The 17,298-nt window shown below is 61.5% G+C and overlaps 3 protein-coding genes across 13 annotated transcripts; 2 read left to right on the top strand and 1 right to left on the bottom strand.

The window, feature by feature from the left end:
* Window positions 1-611: 611 nt before the first annotated feature.
* On the top strand, window positions 612-6,828 carry USP21 (ubiquitin specific peptidase 21). Of its 4 annotated transcripts, none has more exons than XM_042975828.1 (13): window positions 612-819; window positions 1,640-2,335; window positions 3,070-3,129; window positions 3,299-3,419; window positions 3,628-3,739; window positions 3,914-4,069; window positions 4,584-4,648; window positions 4,888-4,991; window positions 5,174-5,260; window positions 5,541-5,619; window positions 5,842-5,949; window positions 6,056-6,170; window positions 6,342-6,827. In XM_042975828.1, the coding sequence occupies exons 2-13, from the start codon at window positions 1,661-1,663 to the stop codon at window positions 6,430-6,432; spliced, it is 1,773 nt and encodes a 590-aa protein (XP_042831762.1). In that variant the 5' UTR covers window positions 612-819; window positions 1,640-1,660; the 3' UTR covers window positions 6,433-6,827. The 4 variants fall into 4 exon arrangements, with proteins under 4 accessions (XP_042831762.1, XP_042831760.1, XP_042831761.1 ...); XM_042975826.1 differs by lacking the exon at window positions 612-819 and adding an exon at window positions 1,399-1,561 and having other exon boundaries at window positions 6,342-6,828; XM_042975827.1 differs by lacking the exon at window positions 612-819 and adding an exon at window positions 1,402-1,561 and having other exon boundaries at window positions 1,640-2,263; window positions 6,342-6,826.
* Window positions 6,829-7,458: 630 nt separating this feature from the next.
* On the top strand, window positions 7,459-11,199 carry PPOX (protoporphyrinogen oxidase). 4 transcript variants are annotated; one of them, XM_042976262.1, is made up of 13 exons: window positions 7,459-7,640; window positions 7,822-7,927; window positions 8,066-8,200; window positions 8,331-8,446; window positions 8,582-8,714; window positions 9,018-9,162; window positions 9,270-9,460; window positions 9,926-9,986; window positions 10,170-10,288; window positions 10,369-10,479; window positions 10,579-10,728; window positions 10,850-10,892; window positions 10,976-11,199. In XM_042976262.1, the coding sequence occupies exons 2-13, from the start codon at window positions 7,841-7,843 to the stop codon at window positions 11,116-11,118; spliced, it is 1,434 nt and encodes a 477-aa protein (XP_042832196.1). In that variant the 5' UTR covers window positions 7,459-7,640; window positions 7,822-7,840; the 3' UTR covers window positions 11,119-11,199. The 4 variants fall into 4 exon arrangements, with proteins under 4 accessions (XP_042832196.1, XP_042832194.1, XP_042832198.1 ...); XM_042976260.1 differs by having other exon boundaries at window positions 8,316-8,446; XM_042976264.1 differs by lacking the exon at window positions 7,822-7,927 and having other exon boundaries at window positions 8,316-8,446.
* On the bottom strand, window positions 11,129-16,986 carry B4GALT3 (beta-1,4-galactosyltransferase 3). Of its 5 annotated transcripts, none has more exons than XM_042976269.1 (8): window positions 16,907-16,986; window positions 15,958-16,103; window positions 15,315-15,589; window positions 14,543-14,778; window positions 13,752-13,942; window positions 13,500-13,622; window positions 12,206-12,310; window positions 11,129-11,268 (listed from the first exon to the last, which is right to left on the bottom strand). In XM_042976269.1, exons 3-8 carry the CDS (start codon window positions 15,574-15,576, stop codon window positions 11,217-11,219), a joined length of 969 nt encoding a protein of 322 aa, XP_042832203.1. In that variant the 5' UTR covers window positions 15,577-15,589; window positions 15,958-16,103; window positions 16,907-16,986; the 3' UTR covers window positions 11,129-11,216. The 5 variants fall into 5 exon arrangements, with proteins under 5 accessions (XP_042832203.1, XP_042832199.1, XP_042832201.1 ...); XM_042976265.1 differs by lacking the exon at window positions 11,129-11,268 and adding an exon at window positions 11,294-12,075; XM_042976267.1 differs by lacking the exon at window positions 11,129-11,268 and adding an exon at window positions 11,294-12,075 and having other exon boundaries at window positions 15,958-16,032.
* Between the last annotated feature and the right edge of the window lie 312 nt (window positions 16,987-17,298).

The raw sequence follows: 17,298 nt of genomic DNA, 5'->3' as shown, positions 1-17,298 counted from the left end.
GTGGTTCTCTTTGGTGACTGTGAAGAGACGGTGAGCCGGCTGAGACCCAAGGCACATGTACAACGACCTTAGTGTGGAGGGAGGGGAAGATGGGGGATGCTGTGGTGAGGAGCTGGGAAATGAAAGGAAATCTTGACTGCTCTCCCTCCTGCTGAGATCTGCTTGCAGAGATCTGCTGGTGTCCTTTAGCGGGGTGCCTACCGCTTTGGTCTGCAAGATGCTTGAGGAATGGTTTTGCAGGACCAGCATTCCCCGCCCTCCAGGGATCTTCCCATCCTTGTGTGGAGTGCCGGATGCTTCTCCACCGGTCTGAGGGCCGGACCCAAGCATCGCAGCTTCCCACACTGGCACCCGGGCTCCCCGGCAAGGATCTGTCTGCAAGCCTGGGGGCCATACTACGACCCTCGGATCTTCATCCCTATGGTCACAGGACCCTATGGCTGCAGGGACTTGCTTTGGAGAGACGGTTTAAAAACCATTCAAAGCAGATCTGGGAACCGGCGGTCCTAAAGTTGGCTGCGTTTCCATGGTGTCGGCGGCGGAGCCAAAGGGGCAGGTTCACGCAGGCGCCGAGGAAGGAGGTGGGTGGAGTCCGAGTGTGGGTGCGCAGGCGCCGTGAGAGGCGGTGAAGCCGGTGGCCGGTGGCCGGGCGGGACCAACAAAGATGGCGGCGGCCCCTGCGGCGGGAGAGATCTGGGCAACAGCTGCAGCGAAAGCTGCAGCCCGGCCCTCGGGGGGGCTGCACGGGGGTAGTAGGGGGTGGCCCTGAGCTGGGGCTTGGCCCCGGCTGGCCTCCCCCGTCGCCTCACCGGGGGACAGGTACGGGCCGGGGCGCTATGGCGTGGGGGAGGGGGGGGCCGCGGGAAGACCGCTCCAGACCCGAAAGGACGCCCTCCACAAAGGCAGGGCGCGGGGGGCCCAGCAGGCCTGGGGGATCCGGGCTGGAGGGACAGCGTCCGTGGACCGCAGGGACTACGCCGCCGGACCCCGTAGCCAATCAGCGGCCTCGGCCTTTCTGCCCTCGAGGGGGGCGGACCCGGCTGAAGCCCTGCCGTGGTGGGAGAGGTGCGGAGATGAGGGTCTCGTTCGACCTCCCTCCCCGCCACTGCCCCTGAGCCCCAACACCTCGTTGCAGCTCAGACGTGGGGGAGGGAGTGATTCGCAAGGCACCCGTTTAGTCCGCTTCAGGGCAGCCCGGAGGGCAGGCAGGGGTTTGAGGGTGGGACGCTGTCTTTGGGGCTGTTTTCCTTACATCCACACCCTCGTTTGTCCAGAGGTTCCAAGTGACCCAGGGCACCTCCCGTTGACTAGCCGGGTATGGGGGCCCTCGTCATGAGCGTTTAGATCATAAAGACCGCCGAGATAGAGACTGTCCTGGGCTTTTCAGTCAAGCTGTGTTCTGCAGGAAGGGGACGGGGAATACAGAAAGAGCCAACGCGGGGGGGCTGCTGTCATTCATTCCCTTACTCAACGGATACCGAGTATTTACTTTGTGCCCAATACGATGCCAGGTGCTGGGGATACAGTGACTGACGTGACAGACGGGGTACCTGCCTGTGGAGTATGTAGAAGCTAGTGTGGTAACCTAGGTTCCCGCCTCCCTCCACATGCAAATACTGACCCTCTCTTCTCCTCCCAGGTCCAGCCTGTGGTGTCCACAATGCCCCAGGCCTCTGAGCACCGCCTGGGCCGGACCCGAGAGCCACCTGTTAATGTCCAGCCCCGAGTGGGATCCAAGCTACCATTTGCCCCACGGGCCCGAAGCAAGGAGCGCCGAAACCCAGCCCCCGGGCCGAACCCCATGTTAAGACCTCTGCCTCCCCGGCCGGGGCCCCCTGAGGAACGGCTCAAGAAACTGGAGCTGGGACGGGGTCGGACCTCAGGCCCTCGTCCCAGAGGACCCCTTCGGGCAGATCATGGAGTTCCCCTGCCTGGCTCACCACCCCCGACCACCGTGGCTCTGCCTCTCCCTTCCAGGACCAACCTAGCCCGTTCCAAGTCTGTGAGCAGTGGGGACTTGCGGCCTATGGGGATTGCCCTGGGAGGGCACCGTGGCGCTGGGGAGCTCGGGGCTGCTCTGAGCCGCCTGGCGCTCCGGCCTGAGCCACCGGCTTTGAGACGCAGCGCTTCTCTCCGCCGCCTCGGGGGCTTTCCCGGTCCCCCAACCTTGCTCAGTATACGGACGGAGCCCCCTACTTCCCATGGCTCCTTTCACGTCATATCGGCCCGGCCCTCTGAGTCTTTCTACTCCGATGACAAAATGGTGAGGACTTGTCCGGCACCCGTGGCCTTCCGTGCCCGTGCTCCTCTGTGCCTCCAGCTTTCTTGCCATCAGGTGGCTTTCCTTTCCCTCTTTTCCCCGAGTTCCTTTCCCAGTCCCTCACTGCAGCAGCTGGGACTCTCCTCTCCCTCACTTAAGTACCCTCGAGCCTCGCAGACCTTTTTTTCGGGGTTGTCTGTGAGTCCCCAGCACGGTGTGCCGTTTCAGTCCCCAGAGAATTAACCCAACCAGTTGGAATTCTTCTCCGCATCCCCGGTCCCCGGGCCCTTACTCTCCCTTGCTTCCCCTTCTCTCCTAGGATGCTGCCTGGGCCTAATTAATCTCTGGAGCTGAAGAGAGGCGGGCTCAGAGCATCTGAGTTAGGGTGGTTGTCCATTTCCCAAGCTAAGTGAGCTAGGTTGACTGCAGTTGTATCCATCAGGAGAGGGCTCAGGAAGGGGCCCCGGGGGGCGGGAGTGGGGCCTTGGGGGAAGCAAGGTGGGCATGGGGAGCGGCTGGGCAGCCATGCCCGTGCTTGGGGAGCTGCCCCAGGAGCTGCAGCGCCGGCCAGCTGGGCAGGCGAGTAAGTGGGGAGCAGGTGGGACAGCCCTGGCCGAGTCCGTGCTGCGCTCAGCTGCGATGGGCTTACGTGCTCATGGCCAGTGAGGTAGGGGAGCCCCCAGTACCCGGTGGGGGAAAGAGGGTGGAGCTTGGGGGTGCAGTGCAGGGGTGGGGAAGCGGTGGGCAGCATGCTGTTGAAAGGTCAGAGTGCTGGGCGGGAAACCGCTGACTCCACTCTGACCTTCCAGGCTCATCACACACTGCTCCTGGGCTCTGGTCACGTTGGCCTGCGAAACCTGGGGAACACGGTGAGAGCCAGCCTCCTGTCCTTCCTCCCTAACGGGAATGAGAAATGATGCGGGCTGGGGGTGGCCGGGGGCCGACCTGGGGGAGGTGGGGAAGGAGCGCACTGAAGCCCTTCTAGGCGTCAGGTCAGTGGTCTGCAGCAATGATGGCCGTGTCTCTCGCGCCTCCCAGTGCTTCCTGAATGCAGTGCTACAGTGTTTGAGCAGCACTCGGCCTCTTCGGGACTTCTGTCTGCGGAGGGACTTCCGGCAAGAGGTGCCTGGAGGGGGTCGAGCGCAAGAGCTCACTGAAGGTAGGGCAACACCTCTTGCTCCCCCCTTTCCGGGTCCTCTCCCCGACCTCTGGGTCCGCCTGCCAGGCACGGTGGCCCCGACCTTTGCATCTGGCCATCTGTTTTTCCTGCTGCCTGCTTCCCTAGAGGTGGTTCTCCGCCCTCTGAGCCACCCCTGGCCCGCCTCTTCTAGTCACTAACCTCGGTCTCCCCACGCCTGCCCCGACAGCCTTTGCGGATGTGATCGGTGCCCTGTGGCATCCTGACTCTTGTGAAGCTGTGAATCCCACCCGATTCCGAGCTGTCTTCCAGAAATACGTTCCCTCCTTCTCTGGATACAGGTGGGAGAGCCGGAGGGGAGGAGGCTCCTCTCTGGGCCGAGCAGGGGCCCTGGCAGCGTTGTCCTGGGCCCTCGGATGTCCTTCATCCGAGAAGTGGGGACCGACGTGCGGGCGGGGGGTCGTGTCTGGGGACCAGGTGGGGGTCGGTGGCCCACACCCTGTTTCTGGCCGCAGCCAGCAGGATGCCCAAGAGTTCCTGAAGCTCCTCATGGAGCGGCTGCACCTCGAAATCAACCGACGAGGCCGCCGGGCTGCACCAATCTTGGCCAGTGGTGCGGCTGCCTCTCAGCCCCGCCGCGGGGGGGCTCTGCTAGAAGAACCAGAGCTGAGGTGAGGTCACTCTCCCTCCTTCACCTTCCCGTACACGCTTGGCAGCCTTCACCCCACACAGAACTGGGCTAGTCCGGATGGAGGATGTAGGGTCCAGGGAACCGCTTAGCCCGGAAGCTGGTTGGAGAAGCAGCGCAGAGGTCGGAGGAGGGAGGGAGGCCAAGGGTACGGCTGGAGGCAGAGGGCAGTGCTGGGATGGCCCTGGGTTGAGGCAGAGGGGATAATTTACAACCAGGGACCTAAAGAGTTTCAAGCCAGGTGAAGACAGCTGTTCTTTCCCTGTCCTTCCTTATTCCCTTCTTTTCCCTCACCTTGGATTTCCCCGGAAAGCCCTCTGAGCCTTCTGAAGCATTACTCCTTTGACCTACTCCTTTGACGCTTCTTTGAAATGTAGAGAAGGAGCTGGGGGTGGGTGGGGTGCAGGGCTGCGTGAGTCGTTTCCGTGGTGTTGGGGGGCCGCCCCGGTGTCCCCGCCGTCTCATGGGTGCTCCTCGCTTCCCTTGACCTGTGGTAGTGACGATGACCGAGCCAACCTAATGTGGAAGCGTTACCTGGAGCGAGAAGACAGCAAGATTGTGGGTACGGAACCGGGCAAAGCCACGCGGGCAAATCAGCGTGGGGGAGGGGTGCAGGCTTGGGAGAAAGACTGATACCATGAAGGGGTGTGGGAGCGAGACTAGAGGGTGAAAATGCGGACGAGGGGCGAGGGGGTTAGGAAAAGAAGGGTCAGGAAGAGGGGTGGGAAGAGAGGAGGGGCCAAGGGAGCACCTCTGGCATCCCAGAATGACTGTCTGTCCCGCCTCTTCGCTTCTGTCTAGACCTGTTTGTGGGCCAGTTGAAAAGTTGTCTCAAGTGCCAGGCCTGTGGGTATCGCTCCACGACCTTCGAGGTTTTTTGTGACCTGTCCCTGCCCATCCCCAAGGTGGGAGTCCGGAGGATTCCAGGGTTGGATGGGACATGGGTTCTGTGACCCGTCCCTGCCCACCCCCAGAGCGTGGGAGGGAACCCTGTGGGAAGCACTGAAGCCTGGGTTGATGGAGACGAGTTGGAGAAGCACATCCAGAACATGCTGACCTTTCATTCCTGTTTCCCCCCCCCCCCCAGAAAGGATTTGCCGGGGGCAAGGTATCTCTGCGGGATTGTTTCAACCTTTTCACCAAGGAAGAAGAGCTGGAGTCAGAGAATGCTCCAGTATGTGGGGTTCCACAAGGGATACAGTAAGGGTGGGAGGCCTGGGGAGGGGGCCCATCTGAGTAAAAGGGGTCGCATGATGCTTTGATACGGGCGTAATATTTGTATGTCTGGGTTTGTGTCGGGCTCTCAGATACGGCCTAGGAATCCTAGGGCGCAGGGGAGTGGCCCCGAGGAGAAGGGAGTAATGGGAAGCGTGGTAAATTTGTGAGTTAAGGTGTCAGAAAAGCCGGCTGAGGGGCGGAGCACGTTAACATGACGTTATCTGACATTCATTCAGGTGTGTGATCGATGTCGGCAGAAAACACGAAGCACCAAAAAGTTGACAGTACAAAGATTCCCCCGAATCCTCGTGCTCCGTATCCTGATCTTCAGATTCTTATTTGTCCCGTCCGGTTGGCCCCCCTGGTTTTCCATGTCTGCCCAGGCTGGACGTTTGGCAATTGAGTTTTCCTTAGGAAAAGCCTGCCACTCCGCCTTTTCCTGCCCTGCTCCCGGAGGGGAGGGGACAGCATTCAGTCCCCTTCAAATGCCCTCCGCGCCCCCCCCCCCCACGCACATGCTCCTTAACTAGGGCTTAGATCTTAATCGATTCTCTGCCTCCCGAGGCTCCATCAAGAAAAGTTCAGTAGGTGTAGACTTCCCGCTGCAGCGACTGAGCCTAGGGGACTTTGCCAGTGACAAAGCCGGTAAGTCTGGAAGGGAAGGTCCTGAAGAGCTCCTCTGAAGGGGAGGGAGAGCGGGCGGAGCGGGCCCAGCTCTGGCCCTGGAATGTGGTCGACTCTCGCCCGACAGGAAGCCCCATCTATCAGCTGTATGCCCTTTGCAACCACTCGGGCAGCGTCCACTACGGCCACTACACGGCCCTGTGCCGGTGCCAGACTGGCTGGCACGTCTACAATGATTCTCGGTGAGACCCGCCCCCCCCATTCCTGCCCCATCCCCACCGCTGCTCCCCTGTCCCCCGTGTGAAGCCCCAGAAGGGCGGGGCGCTCTTCCTAGATGCCCCAGGTTGATCTTGCGGGGAGGAGGGAAGACCCGGGAGCCGTCACAAGCCCCGTCCCCTCTCCCCTCCTCCCAGTGTCTCCCCTGTCAGTGAAAACCAGGTGGCGTCCAGTGAGGGCTACGTGCTGTTCTACCAACTGATGCAGGAGCCACCCCGGTGCCTGTGACACCCCCTTTACGCCCTGGCACCTGTGACGCCCTTTCAACACCCTTAAGCCCCAGGCTCCCCATTTACCTCAGAGACGTCTATTTTTGTGTCTTTTTAATCGGGGAGGGGGGAGGCGGTGGTTGTAGCTCCCGTTATTTTTTTTATTAAGAAGTACCCTTCCACCTGGAGGCTCCCTCGTCTCCCAGCCCCATGTACAGAGCTGCCCAGGTCCCTGCCCGTGTACAGCCCCCAGACCCTCTACAACCTCACTTTTTGTGAATAAATTTATTAAGAAAAAGTGATGTCCTTCTCTGTATTTGCGCTTAGGGGGCAGATAAGAGAACCGGCGGAACGGGAGTCCCCCTGGGACCCAGTTCCCTCTCTGGACAGACGGGGGCGCTCTCGGGCGGAGGTGGGGGCGCCGGACCCGGACACGCGGGGGCCAACGTGGGGGCAAAGAGGGAAGGCACACCTGCGACTCGTGAAGCTACGGGGAAGCCAGTGCAAGCTCGGGGCGCCGTCTTCTGCCCGGAACGGGGCTGCCCCTCGAGGGCGAGGCACCCGAGGACCCCTGTTGACAAACACGGGGCGCGTTGCCGGGCGGCCCCGGCTCCCGTAGGCCCGGGCTGTTGCTAACATCAAGGAGCTGTTTACGGAGCCTCCTCCCCACGGAGCGGCCCGTGTCCCTGTCCGCTCTCCCTGCACCCAACGCTCGCCTCTCTCCCATCCCCCCCGCCTCTGGGCTGTCACCGTCGCCGGGCCTGGGACGCCTGAGCCGGGGTCCGCTGACCGGGCTCCAGCCCTCGCCGCCGCAGCCCCCGGGGAGGGCAGGGCCCGGCCGACCGCCCTCTCCAACTGGCACCTAAGCAGTTAACCGCCGCCCGGCGCCGCAGCCTCACGCAGGGCCGGCCTCCGCGGGGCGGGGCAGGGGCGGAGGGGGGGGGGGGGGGGGAAGCCACCTCCGGCTCTGTGCTCTCATTGGTGGGCGTGATCCGGGGCCTCCCAGGGCCCGCCAATCCGGAGGCGGGAGGGAGTGGACGCGGAGTCGGAGGGCCCGAAGGGGGCGGCCGGGGCGGCGGCGCCCGAGCCGCGGGCCTGGGGCCCCTCACGGCGCCACGAACCCTGCGCGGGCAGATAGCGCGGGCGGGGTCCTTATCCGCCTCCACGCCGGGCGCCGGCCGGGGAACCCGGAGACCTCTCCCTCCAGCTCCCTCGGCCCTCTCGCGGGTGGGTCCTGGGCCCTGGGCGGGGACCTCACCGGCCCCACCCCGTCCGCGGGCTCTGCGGGTTTCCCCTGGAGCAGTGGCCCGGACCGGGGGTGGAACGTGGAACCTGGGGGGCTTCCGCAGAGCAGGTGCAGCCCCGTCAGCCTGTCCGATCCCCCTCCCCCACCGCGCCCCCTACCCAGGCTACGCCCAGGCTTCCTAATGGGCCGGACCGTGGTCGTGCTGGGAGGAGGCATCAGCGGCTTGGCCGCCAGTTACCACCTGAGCCGGGCCCCCTGTCCCCCCAAGGTGAGTGCCCCGTCGCGCCAGAGGGAGGCTGCTTTAATACCCTCCTCCCGTTTCCAGCAAAAGGGAGTGCGCTGCCCTCTTCCCCTGCAGACCATTTACCCCGAGGCTATGTAGGCCGTGCCGCCCTCTTGTCCCCAGGTGGTCCTGGTGGAGGCCAGCGAGCGTCTGGGAGGCTGGATCCGCTCAGTCCGAGGGCCAGGTGGTGCTATCTTTGAACTTGGACCTCGAGGAATTCGGCCGGCGGGAGCCCTGGGGGCCCGGACCCTGCTCCTGGTGAGAAGGCTACGGAATGCCTGGGAGGGCTTGCGGAGGGCCCTTCACTAGAGGACAGGCTTGGGAGGGAGCATTGGTGGGCCAGTCCTTTCCTTAGTTTCTCCTCTTCCTGAGGATGTGTGGAGAGCAGGTTTCTGAGCTTGGCTTGGACTCAGAAGTGTTGCCTGTCCGGGGAGACCACCCAGCTGCCAAGAACAGGTTCCTGTACGTAGGTGGCGCCCTGCATGCGCTGCCCTCCGGCCTCAGGTAACGCCGTCACCTCCTGACTGCACCCCTGCCCGCCTGGCTTTCACCCCTTCCACGACTGCATCTCCCAGTCTGTCAGCCCTCCCGGCAAGAGGAGTCAGATGAATGGAAATGACTATGCCTTCCTCAGTGCAGGGGGCTCTTCCGCCCTTCACCGCCCTTCTCCAAACCTCTGTTTTGGGCTGGGCTGAGGGAGTTGACCGCGCCCAGGGGCAAAGACCCTGATGAGACTGTGCACAGTTTTGCCCAGCGCCGCCTTGGACCCGAGGTAACGTGGCCCCAGAGGCCCCGAAATCCCTCCCCTCCTAACCAGCTGCAGAGCCCTCCACTCATACCTGCCACCTAGGGGGGCTCTTCTGTAGGGCTTAGGGACGCCCCCTTCTCTTCACATCCAGTAGTCCTCAGAACAGTCGGGAGTGGATGCTCTCCGTTGCTTCCCATTCTTTTGCTACAGCGGGACTGCTCCCCAACCGAAACCCTACCCCACCCCTGTTCCCTACCTAGCAGGGCCAGCGGGAAGTAGGCTGTGCGGCTTCTTCCTTGGCCTCTCAATCCTGGTCTCACCCTTAAGGTGGCGTCTCTAGCCATGGACAGCCTCTGCCGAGGAGTGTTTGCAGGCAACAGCCGAGAGCTCAGCGTCAGGTCCTGCTTTCCCAGTCTCTTCCAAGCCGAGCAAACCCATCGTTCCGTTTTACTGGGGCTGCTGCTGGGAGCAGGTGAGTGGGGATTAGTTCAAGGGGTGAAGATATTAAGGACCGCCAGAGTAAGGGACTGGAGGCCAGGGTGGTGTTTTAATGATTCTTCCCTGCCTCTCCCTGTGCAGGGCAGAGCCCGCAGCCAGACTCCGCACTCATTAGCCAGGCCCGAGCCGAGCGCTGGAGCCAGTGGTCCCTCCGAGGAGGGCTGGAAACGTTGCCCCAAGCCCTTAACACCCACCTGACTAGTAGAGGAGTCCGTATTCTCAGAGGCCAGCCCGTCTGTGGGCTCAGCCTCCAGGCAGACAGGCGCTGGAAGGTAGGAGAGGCCCCTGGTGTGGAATGTGTGTCTAATTAGAGTTTCCATCTTTGCCTCTATGTTTTAACCAGGCCGGGGTGGGCCAGACTAGTTATTCATGGTTTTCCTAGATGCTGTTTAAGTACGGGCTACCCCGGGGTCTTAGACTTTATTTGTAGACCTTCCTCCGAGATCTGCCTGATCCAACTCTAGACAGAAGTAGTGCTTGTAAGTGGCTTAGGTAGGGGAAGGGCCAGCCCAGCTCCATTACGCATCTCAGGCCACGCTGGCTTGTCTGGTCTGCTTCCTGGAGTAACTGGGGGGGGGGGGGGGGGGGGGGGGGGGGGGCGGGGGCGGGGGTTCTGTGCTGATCGCACAGTCTCTTCATCCTGGCTCAGCACTCAGTCTCTCCTGCCCGTTTGGTGCCTAGGAAAGTGGGGCAACGCTCCCATTCTGTCTGTCCCTCAAATGTTTTCGTCCCGTCAGGTGTCTCTAGGGGACAGCAGTCTGGATGCTGACCACGTTATCAGTGCTGTTCCGGCTTCAGGTAACGAGGTAGCCACCGTCCCCTTCCCCGGCGGGAGTGAGGCAAAGTTCAGCTTCCGGGACCCACGGGACCATCCTGCGCCCCTGAACCGGCCATCCCTGTGGGGGGTCCAACCCCGGGGAGGGCGGGCGAGACTGGTGGGCAGGCCTCCTGACGCGGGCCCCCGCCTGCTCTCCCCCCCAGTGCTTGGCAAGCTGCTCCCTGCGGAGGCTGCGCCTCTGGCCCGGGCCCTGAGCGCCATCACTGCGGTGTCTGTGGCTGTGGTGAACCTGCAGTACCGAGGAGCCCGTCTGCCCGTGCAGGTAGCCGTGACACAGAGGAACGAGAGGCGTGGGCTCCACCGGAACCTCTCCTTCCTGACCCGGTCTTCTCCTCGCCCCAGGGATTCGGACATTTGGTGCCATCCTCAGAAGACCCGGGCGTCCTGGGAATCGTGTATGACTCAGTTGCTTTCCCTGAGCAGGACGGAAGCCCCCCTGGCCTCCGAGTGACTGTGAGAAGCGGCAGCTTTGCTTAGCGGGGGTTTCCAGAGGGCTCCTCCATGCCCAGCGCAGGTCAGGCCAGGCTGCTCAGTGCCATATCCTCTCCCTAGGTGATGCTGGGAGGGTCCTGGTTACAGACGCTGGAAGCCAGGGGCGCCGTCTTATCTCAGGAGCTGCTCCAACAACAGGCCCAGGAAGCAGCTGCCACCCAGTTAGGACTGAAAGAGCCACCCAGCCACTGCTTGGTCCATCTGCACAAGGTGAGTTGAGCAAACGCTCCTCGACTCCCACCGAAGGCAGGAAGCGGTGGATTTGTCACCGTCTACCTGGGCCTGGACATCAGCAGCAAAAATTTCCCCGTATCCCCTCTTCTCTCCCCAGAACTGCATCCCCCAGTATACACTAGGCCACTGGCAAAAACTGGGTGAGTTGGGAGAGCGAGTGTGCTGAGGAGGGCAAGGAGACCAGAGCCCCAGCTCTAACCGTCCTTTCATCTTTTCTTTCCAGAGGCAGCTACGCAATTCTTGGCTTCTCAGAGGCTGCCCTTGACTCTGGCCGGAGCCTCCTATGAGGGGGTTGCCGTCAACGACTGTATAGAGAGCGGACGCCAGGCAGCAGCCCGGGTCCTGGGCTCGGAACCGAACAGCTGATCCCCAACTCCCACCTCCTCCTGGCCCCGCTGGTGGCAGTTCTTGACCCACGAAAATAAAAGTTGCTGGAGCTTGGCTGGATCTGGTTGTTCTGTCACCTACAGGCACGAGGCAGCAGGGGGGCAGGTCGCAAAGATAGGCACGAGGTGCCTGGGATGCAGCAAGCAGGAGCAGAGGCAAGACAAAGTCCTTTATTAGAAAATATATCAAAATCCCAGCCCCTTGCGCCAGGTCCAGAAGAGGAAGCTACTCCAGCACTGGCAGAAAAGTACCCAGGGAGGGGTTTCCTTCACCAAACATTACTTCCTCGGAACCATAAATAGAATAAATATTCACAGAGGTCCCAGGAAAAGCCGGATCACTCTTCTCTCCTGGAAGAGGAAGGGACTTGGGGTCCAGCCCTGCTCTTACCCCTGGGGCCGGGGACTCTCAGGAGTCATCACATAAAATCATGACATCAAGGATTCACAGTCATAAGCCCTGGCAGGTGACCCTAGAAAGAGGGACCCCCAGGTCTAAAGGAGCCCAGCTCCAGTCCAGCAGTGAGGAGAGGCCCTTGCCTCCAGCCCAGCACTGGAGTTCAGTTCCCCCACGTCCCCTCTGAGAGCAGTGAGGAGCCGAGGGCGGGGAGAATACGACCCCTCGGATTCGGTTTCATGATTGAGGTGGGCAGGAAGGAGTGGTCAGTGTGAGCCCTGGGGGGCTGTGTGGTTGGCAGTAGGCAGAGGGCCAGGCCTGGCTGGGGGCCGGCGCTGCAGCATCTCTTGGCGGAAGGCCTGGGAGGAACCAGGTGGGTAACGGGGCCCAGAGGGAGCCCGGGGACCCCGAGGGTCAGTTCCAATGTCTGCTGTGATGTTGGTATAGAGAGGGCCCAGCTCTCGAGCCAGCAGTCGGTATGTCAGTGAGTTCATCCCATCTTGTGTCCAAGAATTCTGGGTACGGACCAGGAGGTCAAATCTGAGGGTCAGAGGTTGGAGAACTAAGGCCCAGAGAGAAACAGCCGGGGACTTAGGGACCTCTAGGCGTTTCCTGGCTGGGATGCAGAACCCTGAGGGCCCAGTCACCATTCGCGGGCAGTCCTCCCTACCTGTGGGGGTTTTCCTCATTTCCCTTGTCTCCTCGGTGCTTCACCATCTTATAGTGCCCCACGGATGTCGGGGGCCGCGAGATCTTCATCCCAGCCAGACGTACCCTATGGGAAAAGTGAGGGCACCGTGGAGGATCAGGAGTGGAGGAAAGCTCCTGACAGGCCAACAGGAGCTACGTCCGGCCAGCAAGGAAGCGATTACGTGTTTCTGTACACAGAGAGCCACTCTCGCCGGTTAGGCAAAAAAGTGCCACGTACTGGAAGGAGAGAGAAAGTCAAAGAGAAAGAAGGAAGTGGCACGAGAGAACGCAGAAGCTGGATGTATCCAAAGCCTGGGGCTGGTGCCAGCGCATCCAAACCCTGGGGCCTCGTTAAACAACGGGCAGAGGTGGGTTCGCACGTCCCACCTTTGCTCTCTGAGTGGCTAACGGGAAGCGCCCTGGCAGTCCAGGAAGGGCAGGGAGAGGAGCCATCTGATCAAAAGGACAGGGCAAGACCGAGAGTCGCGGACCCAAGCTCAGCAACTCTCATCTAGAACGGTGGCCGAGCTGCCTCAACTCCCTCACCCCGACCCCTCCACCTGTCCCCGTCATTAGGAAAAGAACGGAACCAAATAATCAGGACCTGGAAAGAAACAAACCCCATCTGGGACACACGGAAGCAAGACCTGAAGATGGCCTGGGAAGGTACTGGAAGCACACGTACGTTTAGAAACTGCTGGGTCCTTCACACACATACAGAGGACAAGAATTCAGAGAGCTGGTCCCGGAGGGGCCAAGGGGGGAGGGGACGCAATGGGTCTAGCACAGCAAGCCCAAATCCTCACGCCACAGATGGGAAACTGGGTCAGCTGAGGCTGAAGGTCAAAACGTTTCACAGGCTAAAAATGAGCTGGCACCGTGCCAGCGACACGGACTCCAACCAACAAAGTGGTTCTGGGCGGTATGGAGCAGAGCCCCTCCTCCCCTGCCCCACCGGAAGTGGTCTGGATGCAAGCCTGGCGGCAGGCAGGACTGAAGTATCGCTAGGCCCTCTTCCGACTCTGGAAGGAATCCCGTGATACTGTAGCCTCTTGATCTCATCGTCTCTCCCTTAAGTCATCAGGATCTAGGAGACCGGGGGACGACAGAATGGAGACCGGCACGCAAAGCCTGACCCGGGGGGACTGAAAAAGCTAAGGGAGAAGAATGGGCACGGTGTGGGTCCGGGTCCGGCTCGCTAGAATCAGGCGTGGTCTCCGAGGACAGGCCCCCAGGCCGAGGTGAGGGGAGGGAGCGGGGGCAGGAAGTCTGACCTGGTAGCAATGTCGTCATCCTCACCGCCCCAGCCCCAGTATTCATTGGGGAAGCCATTCATCTTCAGGTACTGGTCAGGAGTGAGCGCCGAGACTCCTCCAAAGTACTGGGGGTACGGGAGGCTAGGGAGAGAAAGGTGCCTGGATTCCACAAGTCTTTTGGGGAGACATCCCCACCCACATCCCCTTGGCCCTCCTCCCAGTGGACAGTGGGGTTCCCTACTTCCCCGCGCCCTCTCGTGCCCTCTATACCTGTATCCGAACTTGTTCATGGCGACAGCGACGTGCCGGGGTCCCCGGGGGTCACACACATACAGATTGTGGTCGTTCTCGGGCAGCAGGTCCACGTCGTGCAGGAACAGGCAGTCCCATTCCTCGTCACGCAGGGCCTCCCGCACCCCAACGTTCAGCAGCTTGGCCCTGTTAAAGGTCCCATTGCCAGCCTGGAAGGTAATGGGGGAGAACCAGACCGTGTCTGTAGGCAGCATGGAGAAGAGGGGCCCAAGTACAAAAATGAAAGGAGGGAGATCAAAGGCGGGTGAAGGGAGGGTGGCGAGCCGAATGGAGAGAAAGACAAACTTTCGTTTTTCGTTCAGCAAATACTCGTGGAGCATCAGCGTGTGTCTGATACTTACATGCCGCTGTCTAGCATTTTCATCCTGACAACCAATAGCCACGGAAAACAGGTGTCTATTAGTTTTCACTCTTTGCCTCATTTCAGGGGGTTAAGAAACGTGTTCAAGGTCACGTGTGGGACAAATGGCAGAACTAACTTTAGTCCAGGTCTGGCCGGTCCCAAACTTGCACCATTGCAAGTTCAACAAAGGAAGAAATCACGGAAGACCGTGGGAACAACACCCTGCACAGAAGCGGAGGAGTTACGGGGCGAGCCAGCTGGCCGAGCAGTGCTGCGTGTTTCCCCACCTTCGACGGTCCGACCCCCTCAGCACTGTTCCGGGGACCTACTACTTGGGAGTCGGGGGGGGGGGGGGGGCAGGGACCTGAGGCTCCGTCACAGAGAGAGCCGGGCGGGGCCGGGGTACCTGGTGGATGACGTAGATGCCGTAGGCAAGCTGCTGGCGCTGCAGGAAGGGGTGCAGGTGGTAGAGCAGCAGGCGCAGGTGATGCTCCCGGGCACGGTGGGGCACAATGATGGCGGTTCGGGAGCGCGGCTCACACCCCGCGGGGCGGTACCGACCCCCCGGTTCCACCCGGGGATTCCTCTCCACAATCTCCGCCAGTGACGGCACCGGGCTAAAGGACACGGACACAGGACCCACTGTAGGGAGAGAACGGCCAGGTCAGGGATTCGAGGGGCAATGAGAAAAGGACCCCCAGGCCTGGGAACGCCTCTGGCCCTGGCAGTCTGCTGCCGGGGCTCAGCTTTCCCAAGGGCTCGTTAGAAACCTCACAAGCCTCGCGTACGCCGTCACTGGGACAGCTTTACAAAGTCTGGAAGGTGCAGGCTCTTCACCCGGCCTGCCTCTTTTCACGCTCCCTCTCTCCTGCCTCGCTGGGCCGGAGGCTACCGTTAGAAGATGGGAGAACACAGGACTTGCAACTAACTAAACCAGAGCTCATCTACAAAGGAAGCAATTCCCAGCCCAAGGCAGGGAGAGCACGAGAATGGCCAGGCGATGGAAAGTTGTGGCTCAACCCAGGAGCCCAATCTAATTCCAAATTCAGAATGGGCTCCACGTCAACCTCAGCCCACCTTTCGGGTACTTTAACATCCTCCAAGGCCCACTCCTGCCGCCCCAGCCCTGTCCCCACACCTTGGCCTTCCCTTTACTTCCTCCTCCTTTCTGCACTCACCTAAGAGAGGAGATCGTTCTGGACAGTAGGGCAGACCTTGAGGAGCTGGAGGACCCCCTGGGGCAACAGGGGCCCCAGGTAGGTGACTGAGGTTACTGTAGACATCATGGGGATGAGAATAGTCAAATGTCGGCCCCTGCTCTCGGCCAAATAGGGCACTGAGGCTTCGGAAGCCCCCCAGGGACAGGTACATCATGACAGCCAGCTGGGAGCCCACAAGCAGGGCCAGTGTGCAGGGCCGCTCCAGCAGCCTCCGCAACATCCTGGGGTGAGGTCTGAGGAGGGAGAGAGGAGAGTTCTGGGGGGCAGGCAGGCAACGAGCAAGCCAGCAGAGAGATCCTCAGTTAAGAATTGAAGGCGGCACCGCGAGTTAAGAGGAAGAAGAGACAAAGAACAAAGTCGCAGAAGGGAGCACACAGGTGAACGGTCAGGCACAAAAAAGAAACAGAATGTAACCGCCAGCAGCCCTACCACCTGCCATTTCCAGCCCAAGTTTCACTCTCCTCCACCTCCTCCCCAAACCACTCAGCCAACTACTCTCGGTCCCCACCCCCAAGAATGCTTACATCATTCAGGTCCCATGTCCCTTTCACAGGAGTCCCTGGAGAACCTCCCTTCCAATTTTAGAGGGGGAAAGACTCACCTAGGTTCAAGCTGTCTTCTTCGGGGTCATGGGAGCTTCGGGGGGTCCCGGCGGGGCAGAGATGTGAGGCATTATCTAAAATTGGAAATGTCACAGAGGACAGAGAAGGGCTCCATCCAACACTCCAACAGCGATCCTGGGGCCAGCTGTAACACAAGTGGTCAAGGATAACCACCCACCCAGAGGGGCAGAGCTCAACATCAGGGTGAAACTGGGAAGTGAGGGAAAGCGGTTGGAAAGACAAGGGGAGGAGCCAGAGATCGTAGGTCCCTGGCTTCGGCCCCGGCTGCCCTAGAGTGTCGGTTCACGCTTGCTTAACCATACCCCACCCCAACAGGACCAACCTGTTTGGGGAGTAGGGACAAGGCAGCTAATGGAGCCATTATTTTCGCCAAGGGGTGAGGCAGTCACGACAGGATTGTGGAGTGGCCTCAGGAGGACCAAGGGCGGAGTAGGAAACAGGCTCCTTTCCGTTCTTCACGTGCCTGGGAGCTAGCTCCGCAGGTGCAGGCAGCGTGACCACCTGGGAGCTGCAAGCAAACAGCCCCGGAGCGCGGCGGGGAGGAGGGTGGGGGTGGCCTCCTCTACCTTTTCTACCCCATCCCCGTCCTAGCGGGGGTGGGGAGGAGGGTTACGGCTAAAAGTGAGGCAGGGAGAGGGAGGGCTGGGCAGAACCTGTCGGGGATACCTGGCCTGGCTCACCGAAGGGGCGTGGCCAGCGCGCTGCAGAGGGTCACAGACCGGTTCTTTCCGCGCACCCCCATCCCACCCCAACCTCCTCTTGCATTTGCAACGTGAGCCCACCGGCCTCTGTCCGAACGTCCACCTGGGACGCCCCCCCCCACCCCCGCTCAAGCTGGTCTCCAGCCTTTGCCCAAAACTTCTCAACGCGCCAGTCGCCCGAACCTTTCTCCCGGGCCTCTCACCCCATCACCCCCAGCCCACATACCTGCTCTCCAGCTTCCCGTCGTCACCGCCACCCGGACTGCCTGGCAGGCATCGCCGCCGCCATCTTGGAAGCGGGCGCCGCGGGGCGGGGCCTGGCGTCACGGGGCGGGGCCTGGCGTCACGGGGCGGGGCCTGGCGGGCGGGGCGCCCGAGACAGAGGGGGACAGAGGCCGACAGAGGCCCGAGCGCAGGGTGGCGGGGCTGGGGCGCTCCGAGAGCCGGCGGGGGGCTCTCCTTCCTGGACGCGCTCCGGCCCGGATGCCATTTCCCACCCCTCAGACTGGGAAGACATCAGCTCCAACCAGGGCTCTCTTGCCGGGCCGAGCCTGACCCAGAGGCCAGTGCGACAGTTTCTGGCGCGCCCCAAGACCTGTCACGGCGGGCCAGCCCCTT

The sequence above is a fragment of the Panthera tigris genome, chromosome F3 (assembly GCF_018350195.1).
Source record: "Panthera tigris isolate Pti1 chromosome F3, P.tigris_Pti1_mat1.1, whole genome shotgun sequence".
Taxonomy (NCBI): Eukaryota; Metazoa; Chordata; class Mammalia; order Carnivora; family Felidae; genus Panthera; species Panthera tigris.
This window is presented reverse-complemented; position numbering and strand designations above follow the sequence as displayed.